We start from the raw sequence: 21720 nt of genomic DNA on the forward strand, positions 1-21720 counted from the left end.
CCTCTATAAGAGTAGTAGGTGGTCTTAGCTGCTTAGCCACCTCTCAGCCTTCAACAACTGGCTTTTCTTGATCTCTCTCCTAAAAGATCCTTAGAGTTGATAAGATATGTCGTGCACATAAAGCCTATGTCCCACTTGGATGCTGGATGTGACCAGCCTTTGCTAGGGTCTGATTAGTAGCAGCCTTGTTTGCTTTACTTTCTTCTTGCAATTAAAATATGCTAAACACGATTTAGAGTTTACTTAACCTTTCTTCCAATAAAATAATGATAGTAAAGAAGAATATATTTATAGAAATGGAGATAGGAAAGAATTTCCTGTAGGCATTTATAAAAATGAGAATTAAAATGAACACAGTATTTTCAGTCTTTGAAATTACTAGTTATTTTAAATATATTTGATAATTAAATGTACTTATTGGACTATGTTAATACTATTTTATTCCAATAATTTCAAGTATAAAGGTCTAGTATCTTGACTATTATGCTATTTTTAAATAGGATTTATCATAAATACCCAGCATACAGAAATATAGTGTATTATGACATCTGTCCAGTAGTGATTGTAATATAAAATTCCATGAGTTTAAGCATTAGATTATTAGAGAGACATTGCAGTGGTAATTACTTTACTTTCTATAATTAATGTTGAATATAAGAAGTGTCTTTATTTACCAGATGATTACTTACCAAGTAATAGAGTGTTGTTGCCAGATGTCCAGTCTTCCATGTGGTAAACACCTCATTTAGCTTTGTTCTTTTCCTTGTCTCTCATGCTATCTTTCTTATTCCCATGCTTACGGCCTGTTTTCCTTTTACTTCATGAGCCTGGAGCTTACTCAGCACCATGAATGACCAGCTGCTGACACATGCTCATGATCATGAGAAGGCTGCAGTTCACTGTGCACTTCCCCTCCCCTTTCAGACTGAAATGGCTGTCGTTTCTCCTGGGCAGCAGTCTGTACATTTAGTTACCTGCCAGCGCTGTGTTAAGCCAATGCATGCTAAATGTTCATACACTTTATATGTAAACTGAAAACCACTTTCATTCTTCCTGGATAGAACAAGTTAGTTTTCAATGGCAAAAATGAATTTATGATTGGGATATTTACTATGATTGAGAGAATTTTTTAAACTGTTGCTTATATAAAATAAGGTAAAACCCACTTTAATATTGTGAATAACAGATGAATTCTTGAAATTTTTGCAGCTGTAACCTAGTAATTAAAGCTTATTTTGTCATACTTTGTACTCACTGATATATGTACTCACTGATATAAAAATGAATGGTTTTTCTAGTTATTCTTTCACAGATCTTATCTTCCTTAATTTTGTTTTTAGAGAGCGATCTCTCCAGCAGAGTATTGTTTCTTGTGTAAGTGTAAGCACGCAGACAGCTTGTGAGGACCAGCCTGGCAAGTTATGGGATGAACTCAGTCTGGTTGGCCTTCCAGATGCCATTGATGTCCAAGCCTTATTTGATTCCACAGGTAGGGGTCTCTCTTTTGTAACAGCTCCCATTCGATTCTGGAAACATTTATACTTGGTGCTTATTCAGTAGTAAATTCTAGAAATAGGTAGGATCATGTAGGCAGGGCACCTCAAAATGTGCCGTAATTGTTTGCTTGATGGGACGTTTTATTGTCATAGGTATTGACAGAGAAGCTTTAAAGAGTCTTGTGAAAACATGGGGAGCATTTTAGGCCAGGCCTTTTACCAGTGGGAGAAAACTCAGGTTTTTGCTTCAAGTGGTTTGCTTACTGCAACAGTATGGTGACTCGCAGAGTGTGGTGCTGTGGGGAGCTGGAGTGAGTTGTTGTGGTTGAACTGATGGTTGATGGTAGGCCAAGTGTTGTGCAATGGAAGATTTAGTCAGATCACTGTTCTTGCATGGATGGGATTGAGAAGACTAAAAGTTAGATGCTGTTAATTTTTCATGTCCCCTAGTCATCAACTTAGTGTTAAACAGTTCTTTTCATTTTATATAAAGACACTAAATGAAACAACTAAGGGAATTTTGCTTGTGGAAGAAGTAATCACTGATTAATAATTTCCAAACTTCTGTGTATACCAGAATCACTGGAAGACTTGTAAAACAAAGATTACTGGGCCACAGTACAAGGCATATTGATTTAATGGGTCTTAATTATGCCCTGTGATTTGCATTCCTGCAAGGTTCCCAAATAGGAATGTTTTTACCCATAAGCCACTGTCAGGGCCAGTTGTAGAAAGGCTACTTTAATGGAATCACATGGGGATACATTATATTTTTACACATCATTGTTTGGTTGGTTTTTGAGATAATTCTTAGTCCTCGTTAGCCTTGAACTCATAACTGTCTAGCACTGGTAGACTTTGAATGGATCCTCCTACTTCAGCCTTCTGAGTACTGAGATTAGAATTTGTATCACTCCAACCAAGTTGCATTAATACCTTTAGTGTTTATTAAATTGTTTATTTTCTTACTATAGGCACTTGCTGGGCTCATCATCGATGTGTAGAGTGGTCACTGGGAATATGCCAAATGGAAGAGCCATTATTAGTGAACGTGGACAAAGCTGTTGTCTCAGGGAGCACAGAAGTGAGTAGAAGAAACAAATACTTAAACCTTTTTTTTTTTTTTTTGGCGAATTTAATATGTAGTAGAGAATGATCTTGAACACTTGATCCTCTGCCTATGATACTCTTCAGTATCTGTGTGCTGCTGTGTATAGAATCCAGACTTTGAACATCCTTAGCCTGTCCTACAATCTTTTATCTAACACTTATCCGATGTACAATTTTACTTGGGAGAATTCTTTATTAACTGTGTACCATAATAGGAAACTCTCAAAACACAAAATTTCTAATTTATACCAAGAATATAGTTTGTAAAGTTTTCAGTTAACTTCAAACTTACTTCACATTTAAATAAAAACAGACCAATTTTAGAAATAGGAATACTAATTATGTTTATGTGTGTGTTCATGTGGTCGTCTATCTATCTATCTATCTATAGATTGTCTCTGGGTAGCCCTGGCTGGAACCAGGACTGGACCAGGATCTTCCTGAACTCACAGAGGTCCTCCTGCTTCTGTCTCCTGAGTGTTGGGATTAAAGGGATTTGCCTCTAGGCCCAGATTTATGAAGTGACATTTATTTATTTACTGTCTTATGAGGTCGGCTTCCTCGGTGTAGCCTGGCTGTCCAGGAACTCGCTCTATACCATGCTGGCCTTGAACTCTACTTGCCTCTGTCTCCAGAATGCTAGAATTAATTGCCCGTGCCACCACTGCGAGATACATGTAGTGACTTTAAAAGAGCAAACTAATAAAGATTTCTATCACACAGCAGAAGTATGTTCAGTACTTTGAATGTTGATGAAAATATTTTTGTTCGTTCCGTTTGTCAGTTCTATCCCACAGTAACATGCGTCTCTTGTTTTTCAAAACTTTCCCTTTGATTTGGTTCACCTTTAAATGCTCACAAGTGTGAGGGCAACGGCTACCTCTCATCTATGAAGGCAGCCCCTCCCCCATGTGATCTTTCTTGTCATCTATCAGTTCCTTTTACTTTTGTATAAATAAATGGAGAAGTGGCATAGCTCTTCGAAAAGAACATGGAAGCTAGAAATTTTGACTATAGGAACTGTAAGTGTTTTATTAAGTAAGGCTTTCAGAAGTATAGACTCAAATTATTGTATGGCTTAATTCATATGAGTAATTGTCAATTAAGAATTATCAGGTGACACAGTCTTGTTCCTCTCTGTACTTAGGAGGCTAAGGTAGGAAGGTGCAAAATCAGGCCCAGTTTGTCTTCAGAGTGAATTCAAAGCCAGTTTGGCAATCAACTTAGTGAAATTTCATCTCAAAATTAAAAGTAGAAAGGGGGACTATGTTATAGTTCAGTTACAAATGCTTATTTAGTATATGAATGGCCTGCCTTCCAGTCCGAGCATCTCCCTAACACCCTCCTCCCTGTAAGCCAGAATGCTTGTTCTAGAAATTTGATGTTACATTTAATTTTATATGTATATAGTTTAAGGCATAATACTACATTGTTTAGTGTGACCATACTTGGATAGCTATGTTATGACTGTGGTGGATAAGGGAACATTATCTCTTCTCTTAAAGATAATTCACACCCTCAGTCCCCCCTTCCGTACACAGCTTCTTTGTAGCCAGGGCAATACAGAGGTAGGACCAATATTACTATCATTTTTCGCTTGAGGCATATTTCAGTACATTAAACAAAACACAACAAAACTGAGAGATTGAAATTTTGAATGTTCAAAAGAGATTCAGGCGATCTAAGGAGTAGGAAAGACAAAAGGAATTTCAGGCCTATTGTAATAAGACATAAACATTTTAAAATTGCATTTATCTGTCTATTTGTGCATAAGTGCTTACATTTATTATTTATTTGGGCGCACACTTGTGCATGTGTTTATTCACTAGCAAGTGTGTGGGTGTGACAGTCAGAGGACAAATTGTAGGAATCAGTGCTTCTGTCTACCACACAGAGGCCAGAGGAGTAAACTCAAGGCTTCTTGCAAAGCCCTTTACTGCTTAGCCATCAGCCTGCCCCTGCCACCTCAACAGTACTTTTATTGGAGAACTCTGGGAATAACAAACTATAGCTTCTTTCTAAATTTTGTCCTTTGGTTCACTAGTTACTGATACTTAAACATTTGTAAATATTTAAAGAAAACGAAAAAGTGGGTAACATTTCACAATAGTATAATTCTATGAAATTCAAATATTAGAGTCTACAAATAAAATTTTGGGTGGGGGGTAAATAACAATAATACCCATTTAATTTCCCGTTATGTAAAGCTCACTGCCATGGAGTTGTTGCTGCAGAGATCCAGACACTTTGAATTGCTGTTTAGCATATTGCTAACCACAGTTGCAATTTTTCAGTTTTCAATTATCTTGACAAAACAAAACAAAAAAAAGAGCAGAAAGTTGGGCGGTAGTGACCTATGCCTTTAGTTCTAGCAGGCGGAGGCTGATTGATCTATAAGTTTGAGTCCAGCATGGTCTACAGAGTGATATCTAGGACAACCAAGGTACACTACTAAAGCTGATAAACAACTTCAGCAAAGTGGCTGAGTATAAAATTAACTCAAATAAATCAGTAGCCTTTCTCTACACAAAAGAGAAACAAGCCGAGAAAGAAATTAGGGAAACGACACCCTTCATAATAGAGCCAAATAATATAAAGTACCTCGGTGTGACTTTAACCAAGCAAGTAAAAGATCTGTACAATAAGAACTTCAAGACTCTGAAGAAAGAAATTGAAGAAGACCTCAGAAGATGGAAAGATCTCCCATGCTCATGGATTGGCAGGATTAATATAGTAAAAATGGCCATTCTACCAAAAGCGAGCTACAGATTCAATGCAATCCCCATCAAAATACCAATCCAATTCTTCAAAGAGTTAGACAGAACAATTTGCAAATCTATCTGGAATAACAAAAAACCCAGGATAGCTAAAACTATCCTCAACAATAAAAGGACTTCAGGGGGAATCACTATCCCTGAACTCAAGCAGTATTACAGAGCAATAGTGATAAAAACTGCATGGTATTGGTACAGAGACAGACAGATAGACCAATGGAACAGAACTGAAGACCCAGAAATGAACCCACACACCTATGGGCACTTGATTTTTGACAAAGGAGCCAAAACCATCCAATGGAAAAAAGATAGCATTTTCAGCAAATGGTGCTGGTTCAACTGGAGGTCAACATGTAGAAGAATGCAGATTGATCCATGCTTATCACCCTGTACAAAGCTTAAGTCCAAGTGGATCAAGGACCTCCACATCAAACCAGACACACTCAAACTAATAGAAGAAAAACTAGGGAAGCATCTGGAACACATGGGCACTGGAAAAAATTTCCTGAACAAAACACCAATGGCTTATGCTCTAAGATCAAGAATCGACAAATGGGATCTCATAAAACTGCAAAGCTTCTATAAGGCAAAGGACACTGTGGTTAGGACAAAACGGCAATCAACAGATTGGGAAAAGATCTTTACCAATCCTACAACAGATAGAAGCCTTATATCCAAAATATACAAAGAACTCAAGAAGTTAGACCGTAGGGAGACAAATAACCCTATTAAAAAATGGGGTTCAGAACTAAACAAAGAATTCACAGCTGAGGAATGCCGAATGGCTGAGAAACACCTAAAGAAATGTTCAACATCTTTAGTCATAAGGGAAATGCAAATCAAAACAACCCTGAGATTTCACCTCACACCAGTGAGAATGGCTAAGATCAAAAACTCAGGGGACAGCAGATGCTGGCGAGGATGCGGTGAAAGAGGAACACTCCTCCATTGTTGGTGGGATTGAAGACTGGTACAACCATTCTGGAAATCAGTCTGGAGGTACCTCAGAAAATTGGACATTGAACTGCCTGAGGATCCAGCTATACCTCTCTTGGGCATATACCCAAAACATGCCCCAACATATAAAAAAGACACGTGCTCCACTATGTTCATCGCAGCCTTAATTATAATAGCCAGAAGCTGGAAAGAACCCAGCCCTTCAACAGAGGAATGGATACAGAAAATGTGGTAAATCTACACAATGGAATATTACTCAGCTATCAAAAACAATGACTTTATGAAATTCGTAGGCAAATGTTTGGAACTGGAAAATATCATCCTGAGTGAGGTAACCCAATCACAGAAAAACACACATGGTATGCACTCATTGATAAGTGGCTATTAGCCCAAATGCTTGAATTACCCTAGATGCCTAGAACTAATGAAACTCAAGACGGATGATTGAAATGTGAATGCTTCACTCCTCCTTTAAAAGGGGAACAAGAATACCCTTGGCAGGGAATAGAGAGGCAAAGATTAAAACAGACACAGAAGGAACACCCATTCAGAGCCTGCCCCACATGTGGCCCATACATATACAGCCATCCAATTAGACAAGATGGATGAAGCAAAGAAGTGCAGGCCGACAGGAGCCGGATGTAGATCTCTCCTGAGAGACACAGCCAGAATACAACAGACACAGAGGCAAATGCCAGCAGCAAACCACTGAACTGAGAATAGGACCCCCGTTGAAGGAATCAGAGAAAGAACTGGAAGAGCTTGAAGGGGCTCAAGACCCCATATGTACAACAATGCCAACCAACCAGAGCTTCCAGGGACTAAGCCACTACCTAAAGACTATACATGGACTGACCCTGGACTCTGACCCCATAGGTAGCAATGAATATCCTAGTAAGAGCACCAGTGGAAGGGGAAGCCCTGGATCCTGCTAAGACTGAACCCCCAGTGAACTAGATTGTTGGGGGGAGGGCGGCAATGGGGGGAGGGTTGGGAGGGGAACACCCATAAGAAAGGGGAGGGGGGAGGGGGATTTTTGCCCAGAAACCGGGAAAGGGAATAACACTCGAAATGTATATAAGAAATACTCAAGTTAATTTAAAAAAAAAAAAAAACCAAACCAATTAAGAAGCAAAGCCTGTCAGTCAATCAGTCTGCCTGCCTCTGCCTCCTGAGTGCTGTGACTAAAAGCTGTAAGCATATCCCCCCCCCCCCCCCCCGGGCATCTTCTCTTGTAACCTTCCTTTAATGATTTTCGGCTGTATTTATCTTTTAAAAGTACCCACTGGTATTAAGTATATTTTTGATTATCAGGTTTTTGTTGGAATTTTTTTTCTCTTTCCAGTTCTTTTTTCTTTTTGTTTTTCTGTCTTTTTGACATACACTATCAAGTTTTTATTTGAGATCTTTCTCTTCTCCCTCACCCTGGCCTCTGTGTCTCTGCTTCTGTGTCTGTCTGTCTGTCTGTCTGTCTGCATCTGTGCAGTGGGTATGCAGGTGCTTGTAGAGGCTGGACGGGCACACTGGATACTTTGGAGCTGCAGTTACACATCAGGTTGAAGCCCTCTAAAGTGATTGCTGGGAACGGAATTGGGGTTCTCTGCACGAACAAGTCCCATTTCTCCATCTTGAAGCCGTTCTGGTGTGTAGTGTGAGCACTCGCTGCTGTAGACCTCCCTCCTAGTACTGCATTCTCTGACTCACACAAGCTTTGTTTTAATTTTCATTTGTTTCAATAATTTAATAATATTTCAATGTCTTCCATTACTGTTGGTCACTTATTACCACTATATATTTCCATGTCCTTGGATGTTTTCCATAGTTTTTCCTATTGTTGGTTAAGAAATGTAATTTACGGGGCTGGGGATTATAGCTCAGTGGTAGAGCGCTTACCTAGGAAGCACAAGGCCCTGGGTTCGGTCCCCAGCTCCGAAAAAAAAGAACCCCCCCCCCCAAAAAGAAAGAAATGTAATTTACATGATGTAAATGTAGAGTTTTTTAAAAAAATGCTGAGATTTGACTTGTGACGTGGCATGTGATTAATCTTAGAATAAGTGTTCAGCCCTCTGGTATATACTGGCCTTCTCAGTCTCTCTTTAATTTTTTTTTTTTTTTCCTTCGGAGCTGGGGACCGAACCCAGGGCTTTGCGCTTGCTAGGCAAGCGCTCTACCACTGAGCTAAATCCCCAACCCCTCTCTTTAATTTTTTACAAGTGTATGTGATATGCATGTGTTTATGTGTGTTAATGTATGTATATGTTCATGTGTGTGGGCCAGAGGTTGACATCAGGTATTTACCGGGCAGTGGACCCAGAGCGCACAGGCGCTGCTGACCTAGCTCATCAGGGTGCCCTTAGGACCCCCCGCCCCCGGTGTGCCTTCATCAGAGTGTCAGAGTGTACAGGGGTCCTGTAATCACAGGAATCCATACTGATCCTACCATAGTTATAAAAACCAGAGACACAATGACATACCCAACCTGCACATGGCAGAGCAGTGACAGTTTACACAGTGGAAAATGACATTGAGGGTTAGCAAGGACAGCTGCATGCAGGGAGGCTGGGTGCCTGTGAGGAGCCAGGAGCTAGGTTGGGAGGTGGCTGTGTTGGCTTCCGTCCATGTCGGAAGCAGCTCACACTGAGATTCTCAGACGTTGGGTCAGTGAGTGAGCGAGTGACCAGGCATGGTCTGAGTGTCACAGTGGACTGCATGCAGGTAGCAGGATGAGAGGCTTTAGTTGGAAGTAGCCATATGTCCGCACGAGCATGTCTCTCCCAGTGCTGTTGCCTTCAGAGCTGACATGTATGTACTGGCATGAAATGGGAAATCCCACCAGCTGTCAGAACCGCCCTTACAAAGACAGTGTGTACGCACTGACAGGTAGGTGTGAGGCACACACAAGGCGAGTGCACTTGGACTTCAGCCTTCCACTGGACAGCTGCATCCCACGGCCAGCATTGCACACCTGCTGCTCTCTCCCTGGAGCAGGCGCGGAGCAGACAGAATCCAAACCAGGAGAAAAACACTTTGCTCTGCGGTCTTGGTGTCTGTCTGTCTGTCTGTCTGTCTGTCTGCCTGCTCCTGCTCCTCTTCCTCCTCCTCCTCCTTCTTCTCCTCTCTCTCTCTCTCTCTCTCTCTCTCTCTCTCTCTCTCTCTCCTCTCACTTGGATATTTTTTATTTACATTTTAAATCTTATTCCCTTTCCTAGTTTCCCATCCATAAGCACCCTATCCCATTTTTCTATAAGGGTGCTCCCCCTCCTCATTCTCTGCAATCTCTTAATAAGCTGGACCAAGCAACCCCTGGACAAGGCTAGAACTGTGTTATGTGTGGTAACATCTACATGCACTGCTGAGGTGAAATGGTGGTATGGCTGGGGTTCAGGACTAGGACCCACTGGGGTCCTTAGAGCTATGTTCTACATACCTGACCTGTTTTGGGCAAAGCCAGAGCCCTCTGGGGACCTCTGCTGGGCAACCTGGGTGAGGGACTTCTTCCCTGAGTGGAAGCCCTTTTAGAGAAGGGAGCAGGTCCCAGGAAGAGGCTGCCACAACACTGCTCTTCTATTTCAAGTTCCTACTAGGGAGAAAAATGTCAAAATACTTTTTATTGAGAACTTAAGATGCAAAGTATTTTATTTTTAAACTTGTAAAGCTTGAACACAAGATAGCCTAGTTTAGATTAGTTTCCAAGCTGAATGCACTTGCATGGAGCTCAGTTTCTGGCTGAGAAACAGTTTCTAGTACCCTATGTGGGTGCCTGTGTTCTGATCTGTCCACAGTGCGCTGACCAGCTTCCATTGGTAACATCCCTTTTTGCCTTGGTAAGGGCTTAACGGAAATTAGGCATTGTTCTAATCTGACACAGCCAGTGCTGTCCCGAATGTCTCCTGGGAGGCATAGACCATGTACAGGTAGCGGTCTTCATCTCTCTGACTCTTGTATACTTCAGAGATGGGTGTAGACACAGTCACCATTCACCAGGAGGAAGAAGGCTTGGTTAGCACTGAGCTGCAGGCACCTTCTAATTATCTTGGTGAGCTCACTTATATTCATGTGATCAGATACAAGGAGCTTGGTCTTGTCTAGGAAGGGCAACTGCTTCTCACCCTTGTATCACTCTATAATCACTGGGATCTTGGTGGGGTGCTGCTCCTGGATGAGCTGGACACCTTCCACTCTTTGTTCAAAGGTTTTCTCGGACAGATGGTGTGCTGCTTGGGGTGGTCAGGTGATCCTTTCTTTATCTCTTGGCTGGACTCTGAGCCTGCTCAGTTTTTATGTGGGTCCTGAGGTTCCAAACTCTGGTCCTCATGATCGCACAGCCGATACTTCATCCATGAGAGGCTTCCCTGACCCTCTGTCCTTTCTTATCCTTTTTTATGTAAAATCTGTATGTTCTGAAGTGATGGGGGAGTGTACTTACTCCATCAGGCTTCTCCTTGCTCTTGAGGTATCTTTGCCTAGCCCTTCCTTTTCATTTTACCTGATTCTTTACCAGTAAAATAAGTTTCTTGTGTGGTACAAATCCACCAGAGTCCTGCTCATTCATTCATTCGTTCGTTCGTTCGTTCGTTCGTTTCATTTGGCCAGTTTAAGGCTTTTGACTAATGACCTTAATATATTTCCATTCAGTGTTATTATTGGTAAGTATGGAATTTCTTCTGTGCTTTTGGTTTTTGTGCTCTGTTTCTTTTTCTTTTTTTCTTTTTTCTTATTCTTTAATCCTTGTTTACGGTCCAGTCCTTATCCCCCTCCCAATCTGCCCTCGGACTGTCCTCATCCCCCCAGCCCCCCATCTCCCCACTCCCTGGGGCCTCTAGTCTCTCAAGGGTTAGGTGCATCTTCTCAATGAGGACAGACCCGGCAGTCCTCTGCTGAATATGTGTTGGGGGCCTCATATCAGCTGGCGTGTGCTGCCTGGTTAATGGCTCAGTGTCTGAGAGATCTTGGGGTTCCAGGTGAGGTGAGACTGCTGGTCTTCACATGGGGTTGCCCTCGTGAACTTCTTCCAGCTTTTACATAGTTCAACCACAAGTCTCTGACTTTAATCCACTGGTTGGGTGTAAGTATCCACATCTGACTCTGCTGCTTGTCGGGCCTCTCGGAAAGCTGTCATGCTAGGCTCCTGTTTGCAAGCACACCACAGCATCAGTAACAGGGTCAGGGCCCTGAGCTTCCCCTTGAAATGGATCCCACTTTGGGCTTGTCACTGGACTTCTTTCCCTCAGACTCTGCTCTGGTTTTGTCCCTGCAGTTCTTTTAGGCAGGAACAATTCTGTATCAGAGTTTTTGACTGTGGGATGGCAACCCCATTTCTCCATTTGATGCCCTGTTTTTCTACTGGAGGTGGACTTCTTCCCCTCTCCCCACTGTAGAGCATTTCATCTAAGGTTCCTCCCTTTGAGTCCTGAGAATCTCTTACCTCCCGGGTCTCTGGTACATTCTAGAAGTCCACCCCCCATCCCTACCTCCTACCTCCCTAGATTGCCTGTTTCGATTATTTCTGCTGGCCCTCAGGGCTTCAGTTCCATTTCTCCCCTCCAATACCTAATCATGTTCCCCCTTTTGCCTCCCTGTCCCCTTTCCCACCCAGATCCCTCCCTCCCTCTGCTCCTTGTGATTTCTTCTCCCTCCCAAGTGGGATTGAGGCATCCTCGGTTTGACCTCTCTGTTTGTTAGCTTCTTGAATGCTATGAGTTGTATCCTGGTAATTCTGTACTTCTTTGGTACTTATTAGTGAGTACATACTGTGCATGTCCATTTGGGTCTGAGTTACCTCACTCAGAATGATATTTTCTAGTTCTATCCAGTTGCCTGCAAAACTCATGTTGTTCTTATTCTTAATAGCTGAGTAGTATTTTATTGTGATATGAACCACATTTTCTCTATCCATTCTTCCATTGTGGGACATCTGGGTTGTTTCTAGCTTCTGGCTATTACAAATAAGATGTCTATGAGCATAGTGGAACATGTGCCCATGTGGCATTGTGAGGCATATTTTGGGTATATGCCTAAAAGAGTGGTATAACTGGATCTTTAGGTAGATCTATTTCCAATTTTCTGAGGAACCTCCAGATTGATTTCCAGAGTGGTTGTACCAGTTTGCAATCCCACCAGCAATCTTGGAGTGTTCTCTTAATCCACGTCCTTGCCAACATGTGCTGTCACCTGAGTTTTTGATCTTAGCCATTTTGGTTGGTGTAAGGAGGAATCTCAGGGTCGTTTTGATTTGCATATCCCTGATCACTAGGGACTTTGAATATTTCTTTAAATACTTCTCAGCCATTCGAGAATCCTCTGTTGTGAATTCTTTGGTTAGTTCTGTACCCCATTTTTTGATTGAGTTGTTTGGCTTTTTTGATTTCAGCTTCTTGAGTTCTTTATATAGTTTTGATATTAGCTCTCTATTGATGTGGGGTTAGTGAAGATTTTGTTCCAATCTGTAGGTTGCCAATTTGTCCTTTGACTTACAGAAGGTTTCCAGTTTCATGAGGTCCAATTTACCAATTCTTGATCTTATAACTTGAGCCATTGGAGTTCTGTCTAGGTAAAAAACCCTCCACATCAAACCTCCAACCCCCATGCCAGTGGGTTCAAGGCTCTTTCTTATTTTCTCTTAGATTCTGGTTTTATGTTGAGGTCTTTGATCCACTTGGACTTGAGCTTTGTACAAAGTGACAAGTATGTATCTGATTCCATTTTTCTGTATTCAGACTGCCAGTTAGGCCAGCACCATTTATTGAAGGTGCTTTCTTTTTTCCTTTGTATATTTTTAGCTTCTTTGTCAAAGATTAAGTGTCCATAAGTGTGTAGTCTTTCTCAAGAGACTTGAAGTTATTTTTTTTTTTTTTCTTTTTTTTCGGAGCTGGGGACCGAACCCAGGGCCTTGAGGGCCTTGCGCTTCCTAGGCAAGCGCTCTACCACTGAGCTAAATCCCCAACCCTGAAGTTATTCTTGTACAGGTTTTTCACTTGTTAGGTTGGAGTTACCCCAAGGTATTTTATATTATTTCCGACTATTGTGAAGGGTGTTGTCTTAGTCAGGGTTTCTATTCCTGCACAAACATCATGACCAAGAAGCAAGCTGGGGAGGAAAGGGTTTATTCAGCTTACACTTCCACATTGCTGTTCATCACCAAAGGAAGTCAGGACTGGAACTCAAGCAGGTCAGGGAGCAGGAGCTGATGCAGAGGCCATGGAGAAATGCTGCTTACTGGCTTGCTTCCCCTGGCTTGCTCAGCTTGCTCTCTAGAACCCAAGACCACCAGCCCAGGGACGGCACCACCCACAGTGAGTTCTCCCCCCTTGATCACTAGTTGAGAAAATACCTTACAGCTGGGTCTCATGGATGCATTTCCTCAACTGAGGCTCCTTTCTCTGTGATAACTCCAGCTTGTGTCAAATTGACACACAAAACCAGTCAGTACAGGTGTTCTCTAGTTTGTTTCTCAACCCATTTTTCATTTTTATAAAGGAAGGCTACTGATTTGAGTTAATTTTATATCCAGCTGTTTCGCTGGAGATGTTTATCAGCTGTAGACAGGCTCTGGTAGGATTTCTGGGGTTGCTGATGAATACTATCATATCATCTGCAATCAGTGATACCTTGACTTCTTTGCCAAATTGTATTCCCTTGATCTCTTTTTGTTGTTCTAGTTAGCCCTTCGAGTACTATATTGATGGATGATGTTTTTTGATGTGTTCTTGGACTTGGTTTGGTAGTATTTTATTGGGTATTTTTGCATCAATTTTTTAAACATTATTTTAGTAGTAACGTACAGATATTTCTTCATGGCCTTCTTACCCCTCCTCAAAGTTTTGTAAAGTCATTTCTTTTTCTCATTGTAGCGTTGTGCATTTTGCAAACACCTTGGAGCCACTATCAAATGCTGTGAAGAGAAGTGTACCCAGATGTACCATTACCCGTGTGCTGCAGGGGCCGGCACCTTTCAGGACTTCAGTCACTTCTTCCTTCTGTGTCCAGAGCACATCGACCAAGCTCCTGAGAGATGTAAGTTTACACGTGCAGTTATAAAGTTACTGAGGCGCTTAGTTAATCACACGTGCATTTGGAGAGTCACTTTACTTGTATTAAAAGATAATAATGTTTAATTCTCAATCCCAGCATGTGAGAGTCAGAGGACTACTTTGTGGAGTCAGATTGTTTAATTTTATCTCTAGCTGGGTTCCAGGAGTTGATTTTGTTACCAGGCTTTGCACTGCAAGCGTTTTTACCTATTGAGTCATTTGTTAGCTGAAGAGCATGACACTTTAGGAACATCTTTTCTTCTAGAAAATTTAATTTTCAGTCTCCGAAGTCTTCATGAATAAGTCACTCTCTTTCACGTTACCTCTTAGCTGTTAGCTTTTATCCTACGTCTTAGCAATGTATTAATCTTAAAATCCACACCGTCTCTGTGCATGCGTTTAGCCATGTTTTAAAGGTGCGTTCTTCATATCTTTTTCAGGTTTAAGAAATACAAATAAAGCTACTTCAGGCTTCACCTAAAGTAATTCCAAATAGCTAGATTAACGTGATCATTGACTGACTTTTTTATCATTGTTTTGTACCTAATTTTATCTATAGTCAGAGTCTACAATGTAATTATGCTTTTATTCACTATACACACTTAACTTATAGCTAAAGCAAACTGTAATTTCAAATTATGTTTAAGTTAATAACTGATTTAAAATTTTAACAATGTTTTAAGTTATAGCTGTTAAGTCTGGAAGAAAAAGAACTTTCATATGCAGCAGTTGCTATGAGGATTATCTATGTCTATTGTTTTTTAGAAATTTAGTAATTAATTGTGCCATTGTTTCTTCCGATGACCATGCTCTGCCTGTATACCGTTAGTGGTTACTGGAGTTCAGTCAGCATGTAAAGTATGAACAATATGAACTGATGGCGTAACTTGTCATTAACATTGTGATGATGAAAGATCATGCTGGCTCGTAAAGTTAAAAGGAATACTGAGATCATTGGTTTGTGACTTCTTACAAAGTAGACATAAGGAGACTCATAAGAAATACATGAACGACAGAAGGAAGCCGAGGTTTAGTTGGAACTTTGGCAAGGGAAGCATAGATTGTAGCAGTATGAGGGCAATGGTGAGTGAGGGTCATGCTCCCCTTCCCAACACCCTCACCTAATACAAGGAAGTAAAATGTGAGATCTTAATCTGGTTCATACTATTATTTCAGAATTTCACTCCATACCGAGAGTAAAAGATTAGTGGATACTACATGTTATACAGAAAATAGTCTAAAATTGCGTCAAAGTAGCTGCATTGTATTATAAACATACCCTGCAAGACTATTTACTTCTTTTCTTTCCTTCTCTTTAAGCCACAGGTATAAAACCAGTGTCCAGGAAAGTAAATTCTGTTCTCTGGAAATCTTAAACACTGCACTGTAAATGTACAACAGTCACTTGCCACACGCCCTCACATGGATTTGGGGGTGTGCACACACATGCACAGTGGAGGGAGAGATTGGTGTGGTTGTCTCCCACTATTGAGCTTTACCTTATATTTTGAGACAGTCTCTCACTGAATCAAGAACTTAGAGGTTGGGTAAACTGGCTCGTCAATGGCGATCTGTCTTTTTTTCTGACATGTCTGTTGCCCAACTTTACCCAACCCCTAAGCTGCAGGTATGGCAATACCATTAGCCTTCTTTCTTTCTTTCTTTTTTCTTTTTTTTCGGAGCTGGGGACCGAACCCAGGGCCTTGCACTTGGTAGGCAAGCGCTCTACCACTGAGCTAAATCCGCAACCCCCAGCCTTCTTTCTTGACCAGCAGGATACTGCTGTGTGGTTTGCCTATCAAGTAATCTCTTGAGGAAACCGTCAATTATGGACGCTATCCAGTACAGTAGAAAGGAAGGCCAGAGACTTCCAAGAACTTAGGGTTGTAGCCCTGGCACACATGGAAAACCAAGAACGGCAGTGCGTTTTTGTTTTTGTTTGTTTGTTTGTTTTCATAATGCCTTTTGCTAGTATTGTAAAAGACGGTCATGAAAGGGTTACTGAGAAAATAGTGTAAACAGTGATCTGGCCCACAGTGATATCTAGGAGTTGTTATAGAGTAAATTTGAGTGTATAGTAGTATTCTGTTTGTTGGTGATGGAAATGTAATGTGAACGATACAAATAATTTAGTATATTTAGTAGCATGTATTTTTTTGTTTGATTTCTTTAAAAATGCCAGTATTTCAACATGTAATCAATACAAAACTTTTAGATACTTGATTTGTTTTCCTACTGTGATTTGGGAATTCCATGTGCATTTTATACTTAGCGTACATCTCAGTTTGAACTAAACAAATCAGCCAGTCAGTATTTACTGTGGCAAGTTATCTGTATTTCTGAAAAACTAATATCAAGTTAAAGTGAATTGTCAATCGTTTCCCAATTTAAAAAAAATTAAAAGTGGCAAAAATCAAAGATTCACTTTTAAAAATGCAATTTTTTAAAAAGTGCGTACTAGCACTCTTAATATTAAGAAAAATACCTCATCTACTAAAAATAATATTATTACTATACTTCTGTTTTTTAAAATAGTCACTTATTTTAAGTGCCTGACGATTAAAGAATCATTTAAAAGTGATTTGAAAAGTGAAACCTCACCTTAAAATACATTTGAATAAGACTTGATTTATCCTGGGTTATTGGATGTACAAAGTAGAAAAGATAAGCTTCCTGTCTTTCAGGCTTTACACTATTGTGATGTAGTTATTCAACACAAGTTTCTTTCAAGCATACAGGGAAAAGGAACATTCAGTTAAATTCCATCTCTTCTTCTAGATTAAAAAGATATTGTGTGTGTGTGTGTGTGTGTGTGTGTGTGTGTGTGTGTGTGTGTGTGTGTGTAAATCGTGGTACTCATGTTACAGTTTATAAGGAAGTGTCTTACATAGTTCAAACTGACTCTGCCGTAGCTGTGCAGCGGCGCCAATCTTGGAATCTTGCTCCTTTTGCTTCCACCTCCTGGAGCTGAGATTACAATCAATATGCCATCATTTCTAGCTCCATTGATTGTCTTTTAAAAATGAATTGTTATTTTCTGTGCGTGCGTGTGTGCGTGTGTGTGTGTGTGTGTGTACGAGAACACAGAGGACCACTTGTGTTGTGGCTGGTTCTCTCCTTTCACCATTGGGCGTCAGGAGTTGAGTTTCCATCAGCCAATCTGAGCAGCACTCACCTTTGCCATTAAACCGTCTTGTGGCCTTGTTGATTGGTTCTTAATTTAAGCAGAGCATGATGATTACTCTTAGGATTTTGAAATTGTGCTTTGCATAGCCAGGTGATGTTTTAGAGAGAATAAGTAGGGACGATCTTACTTAGAAGCTATTACAATACTTAGAAACTTTTATGGGCCAAGCTGTAAAAACTGTAGGAAAAATGTAGATAATTTAATAGAAAAAAATTTATCTGGTTAAGTGTCCTAGGATAGGGAGATGTTGTTATCAAAACAATGTTAAAGTTTCTGTTCTTTTGAAAGAAGGAAAAAAATATATACATATCGTTTTAGAAGTGTTGAGTTCTAGTAATTTTAGAACATTTGGTGCTGAGCTGCTTAAGGCTTGATAATCATTAATGGTTGAGTTTATAAATCTGTAGGGATGGGAACATAGGTTTCGAGGGTCAGCATTTAGTGAACAGCAGAGGGGCTTTTAAGTGCAGCAGAGATGTGGGCGTGGGCTCTAGGCTTTCCAGTATTCAAAGTGGCTTCACCAAATGCTATAGCCCCGAGGAGAGAGGGAGGAGCCGCCATGGAAAGGGAAGTGTTGAGCCTTGCAAGTTTTGTTCAATGTTAAGGTGTAGTCTGAACGTAGCTAGTAGATTTCATGTGGTTATTGTTAGCCTTTCTAAGATGGCTTCAGGTGTGAGGTGGTTGTGCACCTAGACTTTGTGCCAGTGCGGCCTGCTGTCCAGACCCCAGGACTTGTTTTGTACTTCCTCCGTTCTAAGAATCGTCCTCACATTTTTAAAAGGTTGTAAAAAAAACATTAAGTCTGACTTACAAAATCTATTTATTATAGCCCTTAGCAGGCGGATGTTCTTCACTTCTAGTGTATGGAATGGGGATAGATTACCATCAGGTTTCATGGTGCTTGGTCTGCAAAGGTAGAAAGTGCTTTTAGCTGAGTGGATTAGGTTGGACTGGCCCAACTTTGGACAAAAGAGGAAACATTGCTCTGTTAAACTTGTTATAGTGGAATATCTTCATTATTAGCATTGGTATCCTTGTAGAATACTTCCTGTCTCTTTCTACATTGTAATGTGCATAGCTTTAGTTGTATAATGGGCAAAGGCATAATTTATTCTACATTTTGTTTTGTTTTATATAGTAAACAAATTCCTCCCTTAATCCAATTTAGGCATGAATGTTATCTATAAGTATGTTGATTATAATGATTTTAACTGGTAATCAATATAATTGAGTATATAATTAGTCTATGAATTGTTGTATTCATGTACAGACATATACATACATATATATACATATATACATATATATATGCCTTTTATCAATAATGTTCTACATAAGGTATTTTCTAGTATTAAGAAAACCCCAAGTGGGTTGGAGTAGTCTGTTTTCAATTAGGTAACACATTATTCTAATTGATATTAACATTCCAATTTTGTATTATTTGATTTTAAGTTTCCAAGGATTTAATATGAATAAAATACTTAATTTTAATACTACAAGTGTCTGTGTTGATTTTTTTTCCCCCTCCCAGTCCCTTGTTTGGTTCTTTCTAGTGCATGTACTAAGCAACAACCAAGTGACCAGCATTGCCATTGCTGTTAACAGTATACAATAAATAAGAATTTCTTATAGGCTCAAGTAGATGTAGGCAAAAATACTTGCAAAATTACATGATTAAATTTCATATGGTTAGATTTAAATTATAATACATTGCAGTGTTTTAAATGAAACCTCATTCTTCAAATGTCCGAGAGATTCCATGTAAATTCCCGTCAAGTAACTTTAGACTGTTAAGTTAGAAAAATCTTAAGTTTTAATACAACAATTTCATTGTTTTACTGTTAATTATAGCAAAGGAAGATGCAAACTGTGCAGTGTGTGACAGCCCGGGAGATCTCTTAGATCAGTTCTTTTGTACCACCTGTGGTCAGCACTACCATGGGATGTGCCTGGACATAGCTGTTACTCCATTAAGGCGTGCTGGTTGGCAATGTCCTGAGTGCAAAGTGTGCCAGAACTGCAGGTAAGTTCTCCTTTACCTCAGGGGTTGTTGACGCTCAGTGAGGCCTGCTGCTGGGCAGTACAAGTTACTACTTATGAGCTATGATAAAGGTTGCTTATACTGTAAGCTATCTCATAGGAATGTCACCATGTATGTCTACTAGACATTTACTGACTTTGTTATTGTGGAGCATATCTAAACAAAACTCACTGTGCTTACAATTTGTTAAAAAAATATTTTAAAATAAAAAACTTATTGGGAAGAATTAATAGGATAATGAAGCTGTAACTGTAGAAATAAGTTATAAACATTGAGCCTCAAAATCAGTGTTATGTCTGAATCTGCATTCTAGGATGGACAATTTCTACTGACTAGTGTTTTGATATAATCTTGATGTTCACCTTCTAGTAGATTCTTTTCAGTATAGTTGAAACAAAGCATGGTGTGGAAATTCAGCATTTGGAGTTACCTTTTTCTTCTATTGTATTTTATCCCTCTCTACTCTCTCCTGTAATTCTCCCTCCCAGCCCAAGTGTGTGTATAGTTAGTGTAGCACTTGAGAGTGTTATGTGCATCTGCAGTGATGCATAAATGGTTGCAAACACAGCATTTTTGTAACCAGGAAAAAGGAAGGGCCAGTGTTGCCCTGATGAGTCTAATTTACTGGTTATTTCAGAAGAGCAGTCAGAATCAGTATCTCAGAATCACGAAGTAAATCAAGCTGTTTGCTTTCAAACTTCGCTAAAATTTAGGAAGAATACCAGTTAACATTTTTGATAATTTGTATGTATAGTTAATGTCTCTTGGAGGGGTTTGAGGAATGGCCTCAGGTTTATTCATGTAGTGAAAGTGCTCAAAGGTAAAGCATGGTGGAGTTTGTTAAACTGAGGTCCGTGTGTGTGTGTGTGTGTGTGTGTGTGTGTGTGTGTGTGTGTGTGTGTGTGTGTGTGTGGTGTGTGTGTTTATAGATTACAAGACATTGTTGTGGAGTTGGCTCTCTGCTTTTACCTTTGTTTGGGCTTCAGGACCTGAGCTCAGGTGGTCAAGCCTTGCAGCAAGTGCCTTGACTTGCCAAGTCATCTTGCCAGTTCTGATGATTCTCAGCATCATTGTGGATAGCGTATATAAAGCCACCGGGGCAGAAGGAGCTGACAGGTGATCAGAGATGATCAGAAGAGGGCAGCAAATGCATCTCTCTAGCCGCTGTGGGTTGTTTGGGGTTTTTTTTTCCCCTCCTTTTTTTGCTTTTTTCTTAAGGTCCGTTTTTCATCCTAAGCTTTTTCACCAGTACCGTGTCTGGGACTCTCAGTCTCTCTGATGATTTGTCACTTCACGTTATACCTGACGGCTGGCTTGAGGGTGGCATAGAGGGTGGCATAGAGGGTGGCATAGGCTAGAAAGTGGCACGTGTATACACAGGGAAGGCCTGACGTCAGGCTCAGCCGTCTTTCCTGTTCATCCTGTCTGCACAGCATCACTAGCAGCTCTAGCTCTCCTAAAGGTGAGGATTAGAGTTTTAAAAACATGTTAGGACAAAAGGTTTTTGCGGCACCTCCTCCCTCTCTGTAAGTGACTAAGGGAAGCTAGCCATAGAAAAAGGTTTTAGTAGGATGATCTTTCTGGATCCATGATGGGGTAATCTCTTCCATATTCTGTACAAAGACGGGGCACTGGAGTGTTTATGGATCGTGCAATTTTTAGGGTTGTTTTCATACATATATTTATGAGAACACAAAGGTTTAAAAATGCTGCTGTCTTTTTAGACAATCGGGAGAAGATAGCAAGATGCTGGTGTGTGATACTTGTGACAAAGGGTATCATACTTTTTGTCTCCAACCTGTTATGAAATCAGTGCCAACCAATGGCTGGAAATGCAAAGTAAGTGGTTTCTTAACTTGTTTTTAGATATCCTCTGTATGTATTGCATAGAGAGCTGATACCATATTCCAGTTCAAATCTATAATTACCACCCCTACAAGAACAGCTTTTAATTGATGTATAATTGACATATAGAAAGTACATATTTTAAAAAATCTGTAATTTGACACAAGCACTTTACCATATAGCCATCATTGAAATAAGCCCTTTTCATTAAATGAAAAAGCTTCCTGACGCATCTTGGAAATTTTTCTTGGTTGTGCACATTCTTTTCTTATTTTCCCAG

The 21720-nt window shown here is 40.2% G+C and overlaps 1 protein-coding gene and 1 pseudogene across 26 annotated transcripts in view; one reads left to right on the top strand and one right to left on the bottom strand.

The window, feature by feature from the left end:
• Nucleotides 1-21720, top strand: part of Kmt2c (lysine methyltransferase 2C) — a 214730-nt gene that overhangs the window by 85932 nt on the left and 107078 nt on the right. For all 26 annotated transcript variants that reach the window (XR_015686283.1, XR_015686284.1, XM_087659632.1 and 23 more), the window contains 5 exons: nt 1341-1489; nt 2471-2580; nt 14188-14350; nt 19406-19577; nt 21320-21434. Coding sequence is in view for 24 of the 26 variants with exons in the window: in XM_087659632.1 (XP_087515758.1) it covers nt 1341-1489; nt 2471-2580; nt 14188-14350; nt 19406-19577; nt 21320-21434 (709 nt within the window). In the remaining 2 variants the exon portion in view is untranslated. The remainder of the gene's footprint in view (nt 1-1340; nt 1490-2470; nt 2581-14187; nt 14351-19405; nt 19578-21319; nt 21435-21720) is intronic.
• Nucleotides 10192-13796, bottom strand: Map1lc3b-ps2 (microtubule-associated protein 1 light chain 3 beta, pseudogene 2; annotated as a pseudogene).

The sequence above is a fragment of the Rattus norvegicus genome, chromosome 4 (assembly GCF_021556685.1).
Source record: "Rattus norvegicus strain SHRSP/BbbUtx chromosome 4, alternate assembly SHRSP_T2T, whole genome shotgun sequence".
Taxonomy (NCBI): domain Eukaryota; kingdom Metazoa; phylum Chordata; class Mammalia; order Rodentia; family Muridae; genus Rattus; species Rattus norvegicus.